Source organism: Balaenoptera ricei, chromosome 13 (assembly GCF_028023285.1).
Source record: "Balaenoptera ricei isolate mBalRic1 chromosome 13, mBalRic1.hap2, whole genome shotgun sequence".
Classification (NCBI taxonomy): domain Eukaryota; kingdom Metazoa; phylum Chordata; class Mammalia; order Artiodactyla; family Balaenopteridae; genus Balaenoptera; species Balaenoptera ricei.
The window spans coordinates 49,727,211-49,746,104 of record NC_082651.1 but is presented as its reverse complement, the minus strand read 5'-3'; the positions used below and the strand labels follow the sequence as shown (position 1 = coordinate 49,746,104).

At 37.2% G+C, this 18,894-nt stretch overlaps 1 protein-coding gene and 1 pseudogene across 1 annotated transcript; both read right to left on the bottom strand.

The window, feature by feature from the left end:
- Positions 1–6,453: 6,453 nt before the first annotated feature.
- TMEM17 (transmembrane protein 17) lies at positions 6,454–12,762 on the bottom strand. The gene is made up of 4 exons (XM_059942671.1): positions 12,609–12,762; positions 8,896–8,999; positions 8,624–8,737; positions 6,454–7,674 (listed from the first exon to the last, which is right to left on the bottom strand). Exons 1-4 carry the CDS (start codon positions 12,706–12,708, stop codon positions 7,396–7,398), a joined length of 597 nt encoding a protein of 198 aa, XP_059798654.1. The 5' UTR covers positions 12,709–12,762; the 3' UTR covers positions 6,454–7,395.
- A 4,702-nt stretch (positions 12,763–17,464) lies between these two features.
- On the bottom strand, positions 17,465–18,121 carry LOC132376812 (hypoxanthine-guanine phosphoribosyltransferase-like; annotated as a pseudogene).
- Between the last annotated feature and the right edge of the window lie 773 nt (positions 18,122–18,894).

Genomic DNA, 18,894 nt, shown 5'->3' with positions numbered 1-18,894 from the left:
AACAGTGAGATTGTTCCTTTCCATGATCTGGTCATTATACTTCTATTAAGATATGCTTGTCCTCACGTAAGACCACCCAGATATTTTCCCTTGAAAAATAGCACATAATGAGCTCCTTAATTATTAGTGAACTGATTTTTTGAGAGGTGTGGGTTGGAAGATGTGTGTGTGTATGTGTGTGTAAAATGTATTTGTGCCAGCATTTCAGCCTCTTATGAGATTCTTTTGAAATGTGATCATTATCTATCAAATTAGCTCTCCCTCTCAGCTTTGTATCATTTTCAAATATGGCAGCATTGTCTTCTGTTTCAATATAGATACACCATTCATTGCCTACAGTATAAAGTTCAAACTCTTTATTATATGAAACACTGATAACATCCTGATGCCAGTCTTTCCAGCTCATCTCAGGCCCTTCTCAACATACCTTATATTTTAATCATATCAAACTACTTTTGCTTCTGTTCAGGCCTTATATTTTCAGATGTCTGTGCCTTTGTCTATGCTGTTCCATCTGTCTGAAAGACTATCTTGCCTCCTAGTCAGGATTCCTCACTTTTCTTCATATTTTACATAGCTCTATTACAATATTTTCATAAGCCATGATGATCACCTTAAATTTGTCTCCTCTGCGAGCCCTTGGCTGGAAGGGCAGGGACTCAATCCTATTTATCTTTTTGTCCTGGAGTACCAAAGCATAGTGGATGGCATACCGTTGGAGCTAAGTAAATTAAGTTTACTTTGCAGAACAAAATTATAGCATACTAAAAATAAAAAGCATGAATATATCCTTTGCTGCTCTGCTTTGTAAATTACCAAATAATCAACAGTGAACTGCTCTCCTGCCTTCCTTAGCAAGGGCTTATTGGGCATCAGGAGCTCTAGTTTTTAGGATAGCAAAAAATTTAACTCTTAGCAGCTTTTATTCTTTTTAGGAAAGCTATTGAAGCAAAGTCCTAAACTTCCACTCTCTTTAGTGATGATTTTAGTTCTTCTAGGTACTAATGAATCAAGCATTTATAAAATAATTATTAAACATATCAAACATTTTTTGAATTTGCATTTTGAATTTGAATTTGAATATCAAACATTTTTCTCTTTTGAGCTATAATATTGAGCAGTGTCTCCAATGTGTTTTCGATTAGAATATAAATAACTCAAGATCAGGAACTAAAACCCTTTAGAGATGAATCGATAATACCACTTTCCTATCAGCCAAATATAGTGCTATTAGAGTTCTGAAAAATTGAAAGAGAAGGCCATTCTTGGTTGATTATTGTTTTTAAAAGTCTACATTTTTAACGTAGCCAAGTGCTAAACACTTAGGCTTGTGGAACAATGAAGGACGAATAAGTAGCTGTGATATATACACTGTGATTGTACAGACCTCACTGGCTTAGAAAGCCCTTTCCAGTTAAGGGTGTGGCTGTGGAACTTATTTAGATTGAGCATGTTGATAAGCTAAGTGTCCAAGTGTCTTAATTTTTCATAGAATATATGTTTTATTTATCTTCTGGTCTGTGCCTTTTTAAGAGTTTTATTCTTTCTTGAGTTTGGTTGAAATGATTACGCACCGATGCTTAGCCTCATTTTCAGAAAGATGTACATCTATGTAAGTACCAGGATAAATTTAAACGTCGTGGTTAAACCTGATTTTAAACACATTTTTCTAGGGCCTGAATGTTTTTAAATGCTTAAGGCTTAAACACTGTGGCGGGAGTGGGGTATGCAGTGGACAGGAGGTTTTTAGGATGATTCTTAGAATGATTTTTAGAATGATTAGCTGTTTAGTTTTGTTTTTTTGTTGACTGAAAACCCTCAAATTAACAGTCTTTTAAAACTAGAATAAGATGTATACCCATAACAAATTAGTGTTAATTGCACTTAAAAAATACAGCATTAAAGTTTGCTGACAAACCTTTTGTAGGAGCAAAAATCTAACGTTTTACATTGTAACGAATTTACAGGATAAACCATTCCACTTGCCTCATTGTTTTCTGCCTCCATGCCTATTTTGCTATGCAAAAGCTTTATGTCAATTTACTTTTTGAGCCGTTTAAGACCAAACCAAATTATTCCTTCAGAACATTTTAAACAATCCCTTAAAGACCTCTTTTTCTTGGCTATGTTTCCAATCTTGGCTTATCACTGTAATATTTCATGCTCCATGCTTCTGAAAAAATTCAATATTCAAGAACAAAGTAATCCAGAGCTTTACTTCATTTCAGTCTTTTTATGTCCTAGGGCTGTCCCAACTCAATGACCCAGTTTTTATTGTGTCACATCTGTCTGTTGCTGACTGTGACCAGCTTGCCTAAGCCTTTTCCTGTCCCTTATCAGTTTTCCCTTAATTCAAAAAAAAAAAATTTTTTTTAAAAATTCTTTGCACTTCTCCTTTCACAGCTTTTAGTTTTTTTCCTCCTTAGGAGACTCTGTTCCTGTGGTAGCTACTCAGAAACACAAAGATGAGTGGGTGACTAAGGTCTCTAAGTCTGTCCTTGTCAAAATTTTCATTGCAATATCTTCAGAATTACAGAAAGTGGATATTATAATTTGGCAATATGCATCAAGAGTCCTCAAAAATGTTCATACCCTATGATCCAGCAGTTTCACTTCTGAGACTCTAGCTTACTAATTAAAAAGAATCATCTAAGATATGGAAAAAAGCTGTATACATGAGATGTTCATTACAATGTTATGTATTATTGGGGAGTTCTTTTGCTTGGTCTAATAATTAAATTGATGCAAACAGATTAATAGGAAGAAAAAAACCAATTTAATTCATATGCACGGAGGTCTCATAAAAATGGAATCCTCAAGGTGAACAAAGCAGGCTATATATTATTTTTAGACAAAGAAACAATTATTTGTGAAGATTTAAAGGGGTTTGTGCTTGGGGTAGCAGACTAATGAAGAGGTAACAAAGTTTGTCTACAGAGTTTTCTTACTCTTGAATTTCCTAACTCTGGTGATAAGGATGCTTTCTATCGTCCTGGTATAAGGAGGATACTTTCACATGGGAGATTATTTCCTGCTTTCATGGGGAAAGAGGGGGTTACAGTGTTTTTCTATATCATTTTTTCTCCACTGGCTTAAATTCAAACTAATCAATATGTCATTGTAGCATATCTTGGGGCAGCCTGCTCTGAGGCCCAACAGTATACATGCAAAAGAAGAAAACAACCCAAATATGCAACAATAGGAGAGAAGTTTAATAAATTACTGTCTATCTACTTGATAGAATATTGTACAATCATTTAAGATAATGGTTATGTTGACTATGTAGAAAGATAGGTAAAAATTTATAATGTTTTCAGAAAAGCAGGGTGCAAAGTCGTAAGTGCTGGTGGTCACAGCTATGTTTTAAAAAGCATTTGCAACGGGAAAACTGCAAGGAAAGAGGACATTTGCTAATACTTGTTATTTTAGGGTATGGAATTATAGATGATTTTTCTTTCCTTTACTCTCAAAATCTAGATTCAATTTCTTTTAAAATTTAAGTTTTTGAAAACTATAGTCTTCACAGATGCAAATTAAGAACTATTCAGATATGTCATGTCAAAATTTATAAAAGGCTATTTCAGATAGAGCTCTATTTAAGTCTAATAATAATCTAACAATGGCCAGGGGATGGGGGTGGATAAGATAGTGAGTACGTCATTTTGTTTACCATTGTGTGTAATCCCCAAAAAGATACATTAGAAAAAAAATTTTAATACCTATTTTAAAATATAAAATAATTTTTAAAAAATCTTAATAGGTTCTACTCAAGTTTATTTTACTGCCACTGACTTTATCCAGGCCAGTTTGTTCTCTCCAAAGTTGCTTCATCAAGTTCTACCTCTAGCCCAACCCTTATAGTATATTTCCCACATTGTTTTCAGAGAAATCTTTCTGAAACTTAAATGTATGTGATATTTCACTGTTTAAACTATTCAGGGATTCAGAATATTAGCGTCTTTAGCTTACTAGCTCCTCCCAAGCTTCTCTATCTTATTCGGTGTCCTTTCTTCTCATGCACCTTTCCCACCAGTTTTATCAAACGACATGTAATACCTGAAACAGTACTCAGAGTCACTATTGCTTCTGTCTCTTTTTTTTATTTTATTTTATTTTATTTTATTTATTTATTTATTTTTGGCTGTGTTGGGTCTTCGTTTCTGTGCGAGGGCTTTCTCTAGCTGCGGCGAGCAGGGGCCACTCTTCATCGCGGTGAGCGAGCCTCTCACCGTCGCGGCCTCTCTTGTTGCGGAGCACAGGCTCCAGACGCGCAGGCTCAGTAATTGTGGCTCACGGACCCAGTTGCTCCGCGGCATGTGGGATCTTCCCAGACCAGGGCTCGAACCCGTGTCCCCTGCATTGGCAGGCAGACTCTCAACCACTGCGCCACCAGTGAAGCCCGCTTCTGTCTCTTAATACTGAAACTAACACTTAATACCAGCTCAGTCTTGAAATCCCAAAGTGTTACTTTCTTTGGGAAGCCTTCCCAGATTCCTCATCTTTTATGTATTCTCTGTAATCCTACAGTGCTATCCCTGATTTGCCCATCTGCTTTTTCCACCAGACAGTAAACGTCTTGTTATTGTGTGCACGGGCAAGCGCAAGTGAGTGTGTATGAGCGAGTGTGTTTAACAGCACTCCCTGCCCCTCCCGCCCCATGTCCCCTCCCTGTGCTCTGACAATGAGAGGAATAGTGATTGCTAAATGGTGTTGATGAAGGGCCAGTGCGCTAATCCTGGACACCAAGCGAAGGAAAAAAGAGAGGAGATGCACCGGAAGCCAAGGACTGTCAGCTGTCAGGTACTTATTAGGTAGAAACTCATGCAATGCACCTCCCTGATGAAGTTAGACTTTACTTCCAACGTTGTACCCCTGAGAACAGGGAGCACATTTATTTGTCTATGAACTCTCCACTCTTCCTTGTACATACTAGGCATTCAAACATATGTTGATTAAAACCCAATTTTTAAAAATCATTCTGATTTACAGAAATTCACATCCACCTTGTCTATAATTAGGAAAAAACCCTGGAAAAAAAAAATATGTGAAAGACAAAGTGTTTGTGAAGTGTTTGTGAAGCTCAACGTCCTAACTAGAAAACTTCAGAACAGTGCTGTGAACCCTGAAGAGGAAGATGTAACTGGAATTAAGGATGGGCAAACTTATTCAAATAAAATAAAAATAAGGACGGCCTAAACTCCAAATGTGCCGACACGGAAATATCTATCTCGATTTTCGTATGCTTACATAGGGAACCAGCTATACTCCAAAAGAAAATATTGGTTCAGACTAACACAAAATCATGGTTTTATTGTTTAGACAAAAAACAAATAACTTGGTTATGTTCTCAATGGATTTTCTTAGTTTCTTTTTTCCCATCCTTATTATATCTGTATTTTAAGCAATATGGTTATTAGAGCAAATTTTTTTTAATTTTAATAAATTGAATACATTTTCCCCCAATTTTTATAGTTGTTAAAATTTTTGATTATCACTCTTAACATTTTAGTGATTACTCTTTTAACCCTAAATTAAAGTTTAAATGTTTCAGAGGCTCTGATATTTAAAATAAAACTCTGGAAACAATTGTTAAATAGAAAAGTCTTTCTTATCATCCCCTTAATTTATCTGCTATGTAGATTTAGTGTTCTTATTTTATATTTTCTTATAAACTCACCTATCTATTCCTATCTAGAAACAAACGCAACAAATATGTTTTAGTAAACTATCCAAACAGAATTCTATTTTGAATTTCAAATTATTGGAATATACCTAGTGACAGCTTTGGTATAGGGGAAAGGCTAATCAGCCAGTGCATGGGGGTAGAAAAATTTGACTGAACTTTATACATAATAATAGAAAGAGCATAAATAGACTGGTCAGGTGTGATTAAGAGTGGGAAATAAAAACATTTTCAAAAATTAAGCAATGTAAGAATGTATAAGGCACAGCACGGAAATCCTAAAATAAGCATGAATTACAGAACAGGAAGATTAGAAAGAATGATTTTTAAGGTAGCTACAACTATCTCTCAGTAAAATACATTACTTATAAAGGCACATTTCCCTATAGGAAAGAAAATATTATATCCCTTAAGACAATCCAATAGTCACTTAAAAATAATGTTCAGATACACCCAAGCAAACTCTGTAATAAAAATAACAAACCCACAGCCCAAAAGAACTGTACAAGACAGGAATGATTCCTACAGATACTTTAACATAAATATTTTATACCTTATTGTAAAGACATTTTACACACCACCGCCATAAATACCAAACACAGTTTTGTTTTTTTTTTTTTTTTTTTTTTTTTTCATGTAATGTCTGAAACATTTATATTAACATATTTCCATACATATTTCCATACAAATACAAATATAAGATTTTTAGAAATTTCATGTAATGTCTGAAACATTTATATTAACATGTTTCCATACAAATAACCCAATGAAAGTTTAGTATTAGTTGTTTTGTTTGTTTTTTTATACTGCAGGTTCTTATTAGGCATCAGTTTTATACACATCAGTGTATACATGTCAATCCCAATCGCCCAATTCAGCACACCACCATCCCCACCCCACTGCAGTTTTCCCCCCTTGGTGCCAAACACAGTTTTATTTACTTATTTATTGTTTTGAAAGATTTTTTTGATGTGGACCACTTTTAAAGTCTTTATTGAATTTGTTACAATATTGCTTCTGTTTCATGTTTTGGTTTTTTGGCCGTGAGGCATGGGGGATGTTAGCTCCCCGACCAGGGATCAAACCTGCATCCCCTGCACTGGAAGGCGAAGTCTTAACCACCAAACTGCCAGGGAAGTCCCTGAATGCGGTTTTATGAAAGTAACAATTTTAGAATAAAAACATTTCTTAAATAGCATGATAATCCACCTGGTTTCTTCTTAACCTCAGTATAACAGCTAAGACCCTAGCAGACATGAAAATCTGGTGTCTTAGTTTACAGATGTAGTCTAATACATCAGAATACTGACAAGCATTTCCATGTGCTTCAGACATACTGCCAACACATAGATAGCCAACAAGATTAAAAGAAATATACACATTTCTAGTTATAGGTACTAACTAGAAATATTACAATAAAGATGTAATGCCACCAATACAGGTTTTTACACACCTGAAAAAGTCGACAACAACAAAAAATTCAGATATTTGACATCAGGTAGACAACACGTAGGCTTTAGGGTTGATTTACTGCTTTCATGTGATGTACAAATAGTCTTATCATTGCCCCCAACCTTGGAATTTCAGAGCCAGAGAGCATACAGTTCAGAACACTTGCTTTATCCTTTTTCTCGTGCTAGCCCTCTGGTGTTTTCCTAATTCCTGCAGTTTTCTAGAATGATCTTTCAGATTTTTCACTCAACAGCACTGGGTCAAATCTCTTCTATACAGGATCTCACTCTTCTCATGTCTCCTCTGCTCACAGAGAGCCGGTCAAAGTCTTGGAGGTGGAAACGAGTTGCCAACTGATTTACCATTTTCCTTAGGGTAAGAAATGCTGAAACAACTTGGAAAGTAAGGAATATAGTGAAGATGATATGTACTGCTTTTTCCAAGGGCAGATTCGTTAGGCCTTCATTGAAGAGCAAGAACAGAATTAAAGGCAACTGCAGTAGAAGGCTCAAAAGCCAAAAGCCAGCCAACTCAGGAACCTGCAATGACACACGTGATGAGTATCAGATCAGTGAAGTACAGTCTTCTGTTTGTATCCATAAGCAAGTGATACTACTTGATGGCACTACTGTGAACATACATTTTGAGCTCTGTAAATCAAAAGGAGTACAACATGGTCCTTGTCCTCAGAAAACTTACAGTCTAGACCGGAAGAGAAAACTTACTTATGTGACAGTCCTAGAATACTATAGTGAATAATGAAATGCACCACTTAGCATTATAGACTAAATGCTACAAGAAATAAGACAAGAGGGTAAGTAGGGTAGGTAAAAGACAGAATTCAAGGAGGTAGGCTTTTAAAGTTGGGTAGAAGGAGGAAGAGGCAAGAACTTAAGTAAGCAAAGACGTGGAATGAGTATGACTGGGAAACAACACATCGCTTGGAATGGATGCTTGGATTAGGAAAAAGCAAGAAATACAGTGGGACAGGCTGGGACAGGCCCTTATGAAGGGCCTGAAAGAACACAGAAATCTTTAGGGATTATCCCTAAATTCTGGTAACTGTAAATGCTTAGGCAGCATGATGATTCAGAAAACATGAGCCTTGCAGAGGAAATGAGTTTATCATTTTCCCCCATTCTCTTATGCAGGATCTAAATAATCATGTTTAATTGACCAAGTATTTTCCAAGACTGGTGAGAAGAGGGAAAACTATCACTTCTTAAGTGTTTACTATGTTCAGGTACTTTACATAAATTACTTAATCCTAACAAACCTGTGAAGTAAATATTTCCCCAATTTTATATGTGAAGAAACCAAGGCTCAAGAGATTAAGCAAACAGACCACAGTGACAGATGTGGTGAAGTTGGAGCTAGGCCTTAACTACAGGCCTTTGCTCCTTCCACCACATCTCACTGCCTTTTCCTTGTTAGGAAAATCTTACTGCATTTATGTGTAGCACTGAGAGAAAGGAAAAAAGAGCCTACCTTCTCCTGCAGGTTCCCCATGTAGCCCAGATACAACCTGATAGCTTCAATTAAGGTTATTAGGATGATAACGGTGACCACAATGAATCTGTAGTAATCAGGCAAGATTGAATACTAAAAAAACAAAAATAAACATGTTCATAAAATTTCACATATAGTAAGACTGACCTGAGATTTTAAAAAAATATGAAGAACTTTAACTTTATTGACAATGTAACAATGCCAGGGATGGCACAAGAGACCTCAGCAGAAGTAGTAAAGTGTAGATTTACCTTCATCTGAAGCATCATAATGCTGCTCACCCACCAAAGTGGGAAAAAATAAGTGTTAAAATAAAGTGACATCTGCAATGCCAAACTGGAAACCATTTCATTATCTACGGAAGAAAGAGAGAGAAAAGGAACAAACTCTTAACCCTGGTCTCTGCCCTATACGTCCTTTAGTTCCTTAGAATTAATAACCATAGCGTCAGCTTAACGAAACTCCAAATTTTAAGCCTATTTATAATCATTGACAGTGAAAGGAAATAGTCATCATAATACTATTTAGTTCCTATGTTGGCTACTTGGGGGTATGTTTCATATTTTTCAATTACTGTATCATTTTCCCATTACAGTCTGCTGACTTTTTTGCATACTACTGGTATAAATTAAATGTGGAATATCAATATGAATCCTATTGAGCAGATAACAATCATCATTACCTCCTCTGTAGAGTTCTGTGTAAAGAGCCTATGAAATGAACACATAAAATACATAACAACTAATCTCTCACATATAAACTAATCTCATGCAAAATCTAATCTCCCCAAATTATAATTAAACAGACACCCCTTTTCAGCACATCCTAATCCTACCTGTTCATTCATATCCAATTCAATGCCACTTTTTCCATAAATCCTTTCTCGAGCCCATTCCCCCACTACAGCAGAAATCTCTTTTCCCTCTAGGTACTTATCACTCTAACCTGTGTGTAAGAAGTGTTAGCAAAGAGCCACACTCCCCTCACTTGAGACACAATCTGGTTACTGAAGAGACAATGAGCTCTGGAGTCCAAGTAAACCCGGAGTTCCCCAAACTCCCTCAGAACTCTAGATGCCAGACTTGGAATAAATTATTTAACCTCTTTGAGCCTTAATTTATTCACCTGTAAAACAGTAACATTAAAATTACCTCACAGGTTGCTTGTGAGGATTAAAGATAATATAAATTACTTCACCCTAGCACTATGCCTGGCACTTAGCAGGCACTCAATAAATGAGTCCTTTTTCCTTCTCTTTTACTTATACACAGGCTCATTGTAAGCACAGACCACATTCTACCCAAATTTGAGGCCCTCACAGAACCTAGCATCTTGCTTTACACATGGAAAATACCAAATATGCATAAGCAGAAAGAATAAATTCATTAATGAATGAATGAAAACATACTATTATAAGGGCATTACCAGTGTAGCCATTCGTGATACATGAGTTTCATTTATCTAAGGCTGATTACATAGTACCTTTTGCTTTCATATAAGGGAGAAGGGTCCTAAATTAAGAATTTGATTTTTAAAATTGGGCCCTACAAATGCATCCTAAATTTGACTAAATTCCAACAATTTAAGAGCAGATATATATTTTGAAATCCACTGCTCTAAATGAAAGAATTTACAAAGGCTCTAAAATAAATATATTTTTAAAATTTATTTATTTATTTATGTATTTTTGGCTGTGTTGGGTCTTCGTTGCTGTACGTGGGCTTTCTCTAGTTGTGGCTAGCGGGGGCTACTCTTGGTTGCGGTGTGCAGGCTTCTGATTGCGGTGGCTTCTCTTGTTGCAGAGCTCTCGCTCTAGGCGCGTGGGCTTCAGTAGCTGTGGCACACAGGCTCAGTAGTTGTGGCTTGCGGGGTCTAGAGCGCAGGCTCAGTAGTTGCGGCACATGGGCTTAGCTGCTCCGTGGCATATGGGATCTTCCCGGACCAGGGTTCGAACCTGTGTCCCCTGCATTGGCAGGCAGAGTCTTAATCACTGCGCCACCAGGGAAGCCCCTAAAATAAATTTCTTAAAAACAGATTTTTATGTCTTTTTCTCCGCATCTGAGTATTTTATATCTATCGTTTAACAGTTTTAAAATATAAGATAATCATGGTCTCTCACAGCAAGGTTTTTCCTTTAGCTCCAAGAATATCCCTGATTATTATGTCTACTTTTGCTTGCACCCATTTATTAAATTACCACTGATAAAGGAATGCATTCTTACACTCTGTTAAATCTGAAGGTAACTCACTTGCCTAGGATTTTCTCATAACAATAGTACAACTCTTGGTCAGCTGCGGTCATAATACACGCTTGCAATTACAGTGCAAATAATCAAACCTAATTCAGATCCACAAGGAAGAAAATGTGGAAAAATAGTGGTAAATTAGTTAAGCTGAAAATTCTAATACCTTTAGAGCAAACACTGTCGTCAAATTTTGCAAAGAAGTTTTTATGTTAAGAATTTTGTACGTGAGCATCTTAAGAGTTATGCTATGTCTATATTTCAGCAGATCAAACTTACCATCATGCAGTTGAAAATCAAGTTAATATGTAAATTAACCTTGAAAGCACAAGACATGAATTTACTAAATTCTGCAAAAGTACAAGTTGACTTCTGTAAACGGAATTTAAATTAAAACATTATGTAATATAAATCAGGGGTGGGCAAACTACCAGCCAGCTGCCTGTTTTTGTATAGCAAGTGAGCTAAATATGTTTTTTCACATTTTTAAATGGTTGAGGAAAAAATATCAAAGAATAATAATATTTTGTGACACTGAAAATCATGAAATTCAAACTTTAGTGTCCATAAATAAAGCTTTATTGGAACACTGCCATGTCTATTCAATTACCATTACCTATGACTGCCACAGAGACCTACGGCCTGCAAGTTCTATAATATTTACTATCTGACCCTTTACAGAAAACCCCTGATACTTTACATCATCAGATTTTAGTGCCTTGGCTTTAGAATCAAAAACGTAATAACCTAATTTTTCACATTATGTTTTTCTCTGTACATCCTAAATCAAGACCAGGCCTAAATTGAGAGGACAGGCAAGTAATCAGGGTGAAAATTTGAAACGATGGGAAATGACTTTTCTTTGCCCCCTTTAAAAAATCCCTAAACCAAGCAAGAGGAAAAGATTTCTATTTCCCAGCACAGTTCAGTGATAAAAGCTGCGTGGGTTTGGTTGACAGTATGTTGTCTATCATGATTTAAGAGAGGGAAACTGTTTTGCAGAAAACTGCGTTGTCACTTGTCATGTTGAATGTAGCATCGTGGTATTTTGTTACTTGATTTAGGGCAAGAGGTATAAATAGGGAATGGGAAGGAGAAGGCAGGGAGAGTGCGAGTTTTGTTGAAGGCGTTGCTAGAGTGGCAGGTGCCACTCTGGATTGGATAGCGTTTAAAATAAAACTTCTTTCCATGTCTTCTGCCAGAAAATGGACTTGTGGTGGAAAGTACTTGTTCTGCTAGGAAAGGAGAAAAGGAAAAGATATTTTACTGGGGTAGGGGATAGTAAGTGGAAAGAGGAGATTGCCTGGGCTGTTTCCACTCCACCCTGGCCAGAAAAGCCAGGGCGAATGCCGTAGAGGAAAAGCAAAGTCGGCCTTCTCAGCCTTCTCGGAGGGCAAGGGACCGGACGCGGGCTGCGAAGGCGGCTTTTGTATTCTTTTTTGAGGAAGGCCGGCGCCATCTCAGCCGCCCCTCTTGCAATTAGCCGGCCAGGCCGCAGCACTATCAACCCGGAACCGGCTGGGTTACTGGGCCGGAGTATCTGGTCCCCATCTCAGCCCCATCCCTCGGCCTGGCCCCTCCTCCAAGGAGCTTCCCGCACTGCGGAGAACCAGCTGAAGGCGAAACCGCCATCTTAGGTCTGGGCAAAATCCGGCCGCTCCAAAACTCGCGCCAGGTCTTCCGAGGGCCACAAGCCCTGCGCTGGGAACTCCGCCACTCACCCGGACCCTCGTTATACTCCGGCCCGGTCCGGCTGGAGTCGCTGAACACGGTCCGGCTGAAGTTTCCCAGCCTCTGGCGGACCGGATCTGGCAGCTCCATGCTCTGGCCTTGGTACCGCTCACTGCTGCGTCTTCGGGTGCTGTGGTGCTCTGAGGTTCCCACGGCAACCGGGCATCGAGGGCGCTGGAGGCCCGGGCGCACGCGCGGCCGCGCTGCACGGCCGAGGCGTGGGGCTCCCTGGAAGGGAGAGGAGTGCGGGAGAGTCCGTTCCTGCGGAGCGCCTAGCCAGGTGCAAAACCACGGATTCCTTAGTTCTGTTTTAAGCTCCACCATTTTAACAACGAATAAAAAAAATAATAAATGACCTGGGGTTGGACTGTGATACAAGGAGCTCTAACAACCTTGCCAGTGGGATGCAACCTTTCTGGAAGGAAATGCAGAATGAAGGCAGAGCTTATAGAACGTTCATGACCCAGTAGCTTATACGTGTTTGTGTGTGTGTGTGTGTGTGTGTGTGTGTGTATACACACACATACTCTCTTCTAGGAATATATGTTATTATATACTAGGAATATTTCATATATATACATGCCACACACACACAACTCTCTTCCAGGAATTTATGATATTATATTTTATATATACACACCATATATTACATATATATATTTGATGGAATACATTGCAGCAGTTTAAAAACATGCTTGCAACGAATTTTATTTTATTTTTTAATTTATTTATTTTTGGCTGTGTTGGGTCTTCGTTGCTGCACATGGGCTTCTCATTGCGGTGGCTTCTCTTGTTGCAGAGCACGGGCTCTAGACATAAGGGCTTCAGTAGTTGTGGCTCGCGGGCTTTAGAGCACAGGCTCAGTAGTTGTGGCACACAGGCTTAGTTGCTCCGAGGCATGTGGGATCTTCCCGGACCAGGGATAGAACCCATGTCTCCTGCACTGGCAGGCAAATTCTTAACCACTGTGCCACCAGGGAAGCCCCGAATATTTGATAATATGGATTAACTTTAAGTAAAAATAAAAAAACAGAAGTAAAACTAAATAGGAATGAACCTAATTTAGTAAAATGTGTGTGTAGATATGTGGGAAGCAGAGAGGGGGAGGAGATGGCACAAGCACTGTGGCTTCAAAAAAAGACTAGAAGGAAATAATCCAAAATGTTAATAGTAATTTCTAGGTAGTAGATTATGGATGTTTTAAAAATTTTAAAACATTATGTATTTTCTAGCTTTCTCTCCAGTAAGACATATTTTTTAAAAAAACTATTTAGGTATAATACATATACAGAAAAGGGCACAAACCGAATATACAGGTGTAACCAAAACCCAGATCAAGAAACAGAACCTTACCAGCACCCCCAGAAGCTCTCCATGCCTATTCCCTTACAGTGACTAACCCTCCACTTCTAACCGACCTTTCCTGACTTCTATAGCATAGAATAGTTTTGCCTATTTTTATTCTTTATATAAAAGTAATCATCCAATAAGTGCTTAAAAAAAAAAAACACTAGCTCTTTGCCCTCAAAATTATTCTTATGAAATTCCTTCATATTGTTAAGTGTAGATTCCTTTTCCTTGCGGTGTGGCCATACCACAATAAGTTTATCCATTCTACTGCTGATGAGCCTCTGTGTATTTTCTAGTTTGGAGCTACTGTCAGTAGTGCTGCTTTTGGTGAAAATATGCTTTGTGGTGAACATATGCATGCATTTGTGTTGAACTTGTTTCTAGGAATGAAATTGTTGGCTTATGAGGTACAACCCAGCTTTAATAGATACTGCCACTTTTCCAAAGTGGCTGTACCAATTTCTACTGCCTCCAGTGATGTATGAGCATTTCTGTTGCTCCAAATCCATCACCAGCACTTGTCATTTTCCATGCTTTCCTTTTAGCCATTCTGATGGGTATGTGATGAACAGTATTATTTTTACAATATAAAGAAAAACCACACATATTTATATAAATGTCAAGAGGAAGGTATGGGAGGAAATTGCTATATGGGTAGAATTTCAAAATAATTCAACAAATGTTAATTGCATTCCTACTCATTTTGGGGCATTGTCTTGAGCTAATGAGGGATATAGTCCCTCCCCACCAAGAAGATCAGCCAAGCGAGAGACATGGAAACAAATAAGTACACTATATTTTAGTAAAGGAACATAGATGAGGAAACAATTAATTCTGGTTGGGGATGTCAGGAAAAAGCTGGCTAACTTCTGCTTCTCTTCAAGGTGGAGCTCAGCCCTCAGCACCTCCAAAATGGCTTCTAGGACCTCCCTGAAGCTGGTTTAAGTGCCCTCCTCTGTGTTTCTCAAAGCATATTCTTCTGTGTTACTTTGGTCACAGTGCCAGTCACGCTGTACTACAGTCTATTTATGTCTGTTTCTCTTGCTAGTTCACAAGCTCTTTGAGGTCAGGGATGGGCTTTCATCTTTATATCCTGAACACTAGCACAATGCCTGACCTAGAATAGGAACTAGATAACCATTGAATGAATAAAGGGAATAAAAAGTCTAAAGACCATTCCCCTATCTTCCCATTTCTAGTTCAAAGACTTAGCCAGCCTTCACTCTGTAGAATGGAGAATTGATGTATTAAAACACAGTTAATTATAGCAACCAAAACAATTTTAAACTTAGCAACAAAGAGTCAATTTTGATCTATTAAATTAACCAAGATTTTTATAAAGAGCACAGTGGAGCAGGAAGCCTCATGCTCTGCTGACTGGATTATAATTTGAACAGTCTCACTGAGGAAAGCAATTAACAACGTGTACAAATTGCCTTAAAAATATTCCTGCCTTTAACACACTAATCCAGATTTTAAGTTCTATTTTGGGGAAATAATCATAAAAACAAAGTTTCATACTCCAAGATATTACTTCTAACATTATTGATTTTAGTTAAAAAAAAAAGAAAAAAGGTGGGGGGAGCATTTGAAATGCCCAACCACAGGACCTAGTTAAGCAGATTATGATATTCATGGTGAGGTGTTGGACTGTAGTGGAAAGGATGCCTTTGGAAGCAGAGAGAGCAGTGTTCAAATCCCCTCAAATTCTCACTTCACCACCTAAGAGCTATGAGGTTGCTTTCAAACCTTTGTTTTGTAAAGTGAGGCTAGTGCTAATTTACTGTTATGGTTGATGTAAAGATTATATCATTAAGTAAGGCTTTCTATAAGTGATAGCTATCATTGACACATCTATTAAAATGATATTTGTGAAGAAGAAATACCTACAATGGAGTGAAATCATGCTAGCATTTAATTTTCTGAATTCAACTGTATCTGTGAGGCAATAATACCTCTATTGCTTTCCCAGTGGATGCAATTAACCATAAAATGGTCCATGAGTGTTAACCAAATTTGTCAAAAGCCTGCGTGAATTCTTTTTTTTTTTTTTTGCATGCGTGAATTCTTTTAAAGATTTTTTCCTAGCATTGAAAAAAAAAGTAACGTATCTTGTTCAGACTGCAATTATTTCATCAAAATTCTAGAGGAAAAATTGATCGAATTATGGGTATTTTTACTTTTATTTATTATTCAAATTTCCTACAATAACCATGCATTTCATAGTTTGAAATAAATCTTATTAAAAATAGAGAGGAAGAGGCAATGATGGTACAAAAATAGAGAAGAGTTTTGAGAGGAAACACTTGTGGTTTGGAAAGAATCCTGCCATTATTGATGTCACAAGTGGTCCGAAGGGCTCGAAAAACTTTCCAAATATTACTTTGTTAGTTTATTCTCACAATATTTATAAAAAACAATCACATTGGTGAAATACTGCAGAACAAAGAAGGGAATCTACTTTTGTGGAATAAAGAGATTAGTATAATTTGGGTTTCCCATATTCTAAACCTATTACTAAGGATCTAAAGAGAAGTATGGAGTCTCCATTCTCAAAATCATGGGAATCATTTCCAGCAAGATTAATAAATAACCCTGTAGAAGCAGCCACATAGCACAGGGAGATCAACTCAGTGCTTTGTGACCACCTAGAGGGATGGGATAGGGAGGGTGGGAGGGAGACACAGAGGGAGGAGGTATGGGGATATATGTATATGTATAGCTGATTCACTTTGTTATAAAGCAGAAACTAACACCATTGTAAGGCAATTATACTCCAATAAAGATGTAAAAAAAATTAATAAATAACCCTATAAAGTTAAACTGTTTACTTCTTTTTTTTTCTCTTTTAAAGAGACAGCCTTTATTTTAAGGATTTTTATGTTGAGGAATTCAAAAACTGGTAGGTTTTTGGAACCTATTGATCTGTATTTAAAAGATACAGATCAATCTGTTGACAAAGATTCACCAAAAATAATTTGAACGAGTGGGAAATTACAGTTAATACTACTGACACCTACTAAAATAATTCCAGGACATATGGTTTATCCAACATAACGATACTTCTAAGTGCTGTGACTGATATGAAACTGACTGCTTCTTACTTTTCTGAACACACAGTGGTATAATTAACAATATTCAATCACTTCTGTTCTTTCCCAGTTAAAAAACTAATATATTCTTCTCTTTAAATGTTTTTTACATATACAATTTCAATATTTTCGTTCAATAGTGGTGTGGTTTAAGAGGTTTTTCATTCACGAGTCAAACAACAATCCACCCAAAGGGAAATGATAGTCTATAGGCTCATAGTGCAAATAAAGAGTTTGGGAATGCAGCAACTGACATTTCTAAAATACAAAACAGATAAAATTCTAAGAAGTTACATGCAGTAAGCTCAACTAAGCATCTGGCCACAGAACTAGAACATTTGATAATTTTACTGGTGATTTCAGTGGGACTCCAGATGTTTCCAAACTCAACTTGAACTCTCATCTTAGGCTTTGTATTTTGCTTTTCCAGCTTCACTAATGACACAAACGTGATTCAAATCCCTGAAGTATTCATTATAGTCAAGGGCATATCCTACAACAAATTTGGCTAGAATTTCAAATCCAACAAAGTCTGGTCTGTATCCAACACTTCGAGGGGTCCTTTTCACCAGCAAGCTTGCAACCTTAATCATCTTTGGATTATGCTGCTTGACCAAGGAAAGCAAGGTTTTCATTGTTTTGCCAGTGTCAATTATACCTTCCACAATCAACACATTCTTTCCAGTGAAATTTGAGAGATCATCTTCACCAATTACTTTTATGTCGCCTGTTGACTGGTCATTATAGTAGCTCTTCAGTCTGATAAAATCTACAGTCATAGGAATGGATCTATCACTATTTCTCTTCAGTACTTTGATGTAATCCAGCAGGTCAGCAAAGAATTTGTAGCCCCCCTTGAGCACACAGCGGGCCACGGTGTGATGGCCTCCCATCTCCTTCTTCACATCTTGAGCAAGACGTTCGGTCCTGTCCATAATTAGTCCATGAGGACTAAACACCTTTTCCAAATTCTCAGAATAATGATTAGGTATACAAAATAAATCTAGGTCATAAGATGGTTAGTTATTGCTAATCACGATGCTGGGGCTGCAGATCGCCATAACAGAGCCGGCTGACCCACCGGCTGAGGGCAGTTTGGGCTAAACTGTTTACTTCTTATACCAAACTTGATGGTCAGAGTAATAGCTACTTCTCCAATAATTGCTTATTGTATTTCATTGGGATTTAATTACATCTATGGTTTACTTTCCTAAATATTTATTTTCACAAAAATTTTGAGCCTTGTGCAATGATTTGTTTCTCTTTGACCAGAGGCAAAGTTGTTTGGTAGTAACATGTTACCCTATGTGACAAGAAACTGATTTGGTGAGTTATTAAATAACTTAATTTAAAATTACCTCTTACTATAATAAAGGTATAAATTCTTTCCACTTGATACTAATAAAGAGTTTAGAAACAATATTTTAAAGTGAACATGTTAATCAATTTATTGCCTTAAAATGAACTGTGAGAAATCCCTGGTGGTCCGGTGGTTAGGACTCTGCACTCTTACTGAGGAGGGCCTGGGTTCAATTCCTGATCAGGGAAATAAGATCCCACAAGCTGTGCCACATGGCCAAACAAGCAAACAAAAACTGTGAGATATTTATAAGAATTTAGATAAATTTAAAGGTAAGTTATATGTGGGCACAATATCCTTACATATGATTCCACATCAGCATCCACATTTAAAAAATCTTATTCTACACAGACAACTTATATGACTCAATATCAAAAAACCAAATAATCCAATCAAAAAGTGGGCAAAAGACCTTAATAGACATTTATCAAAAGAAGACATACAGATGGCTAACAGGCATATGAAAAGGTGCTC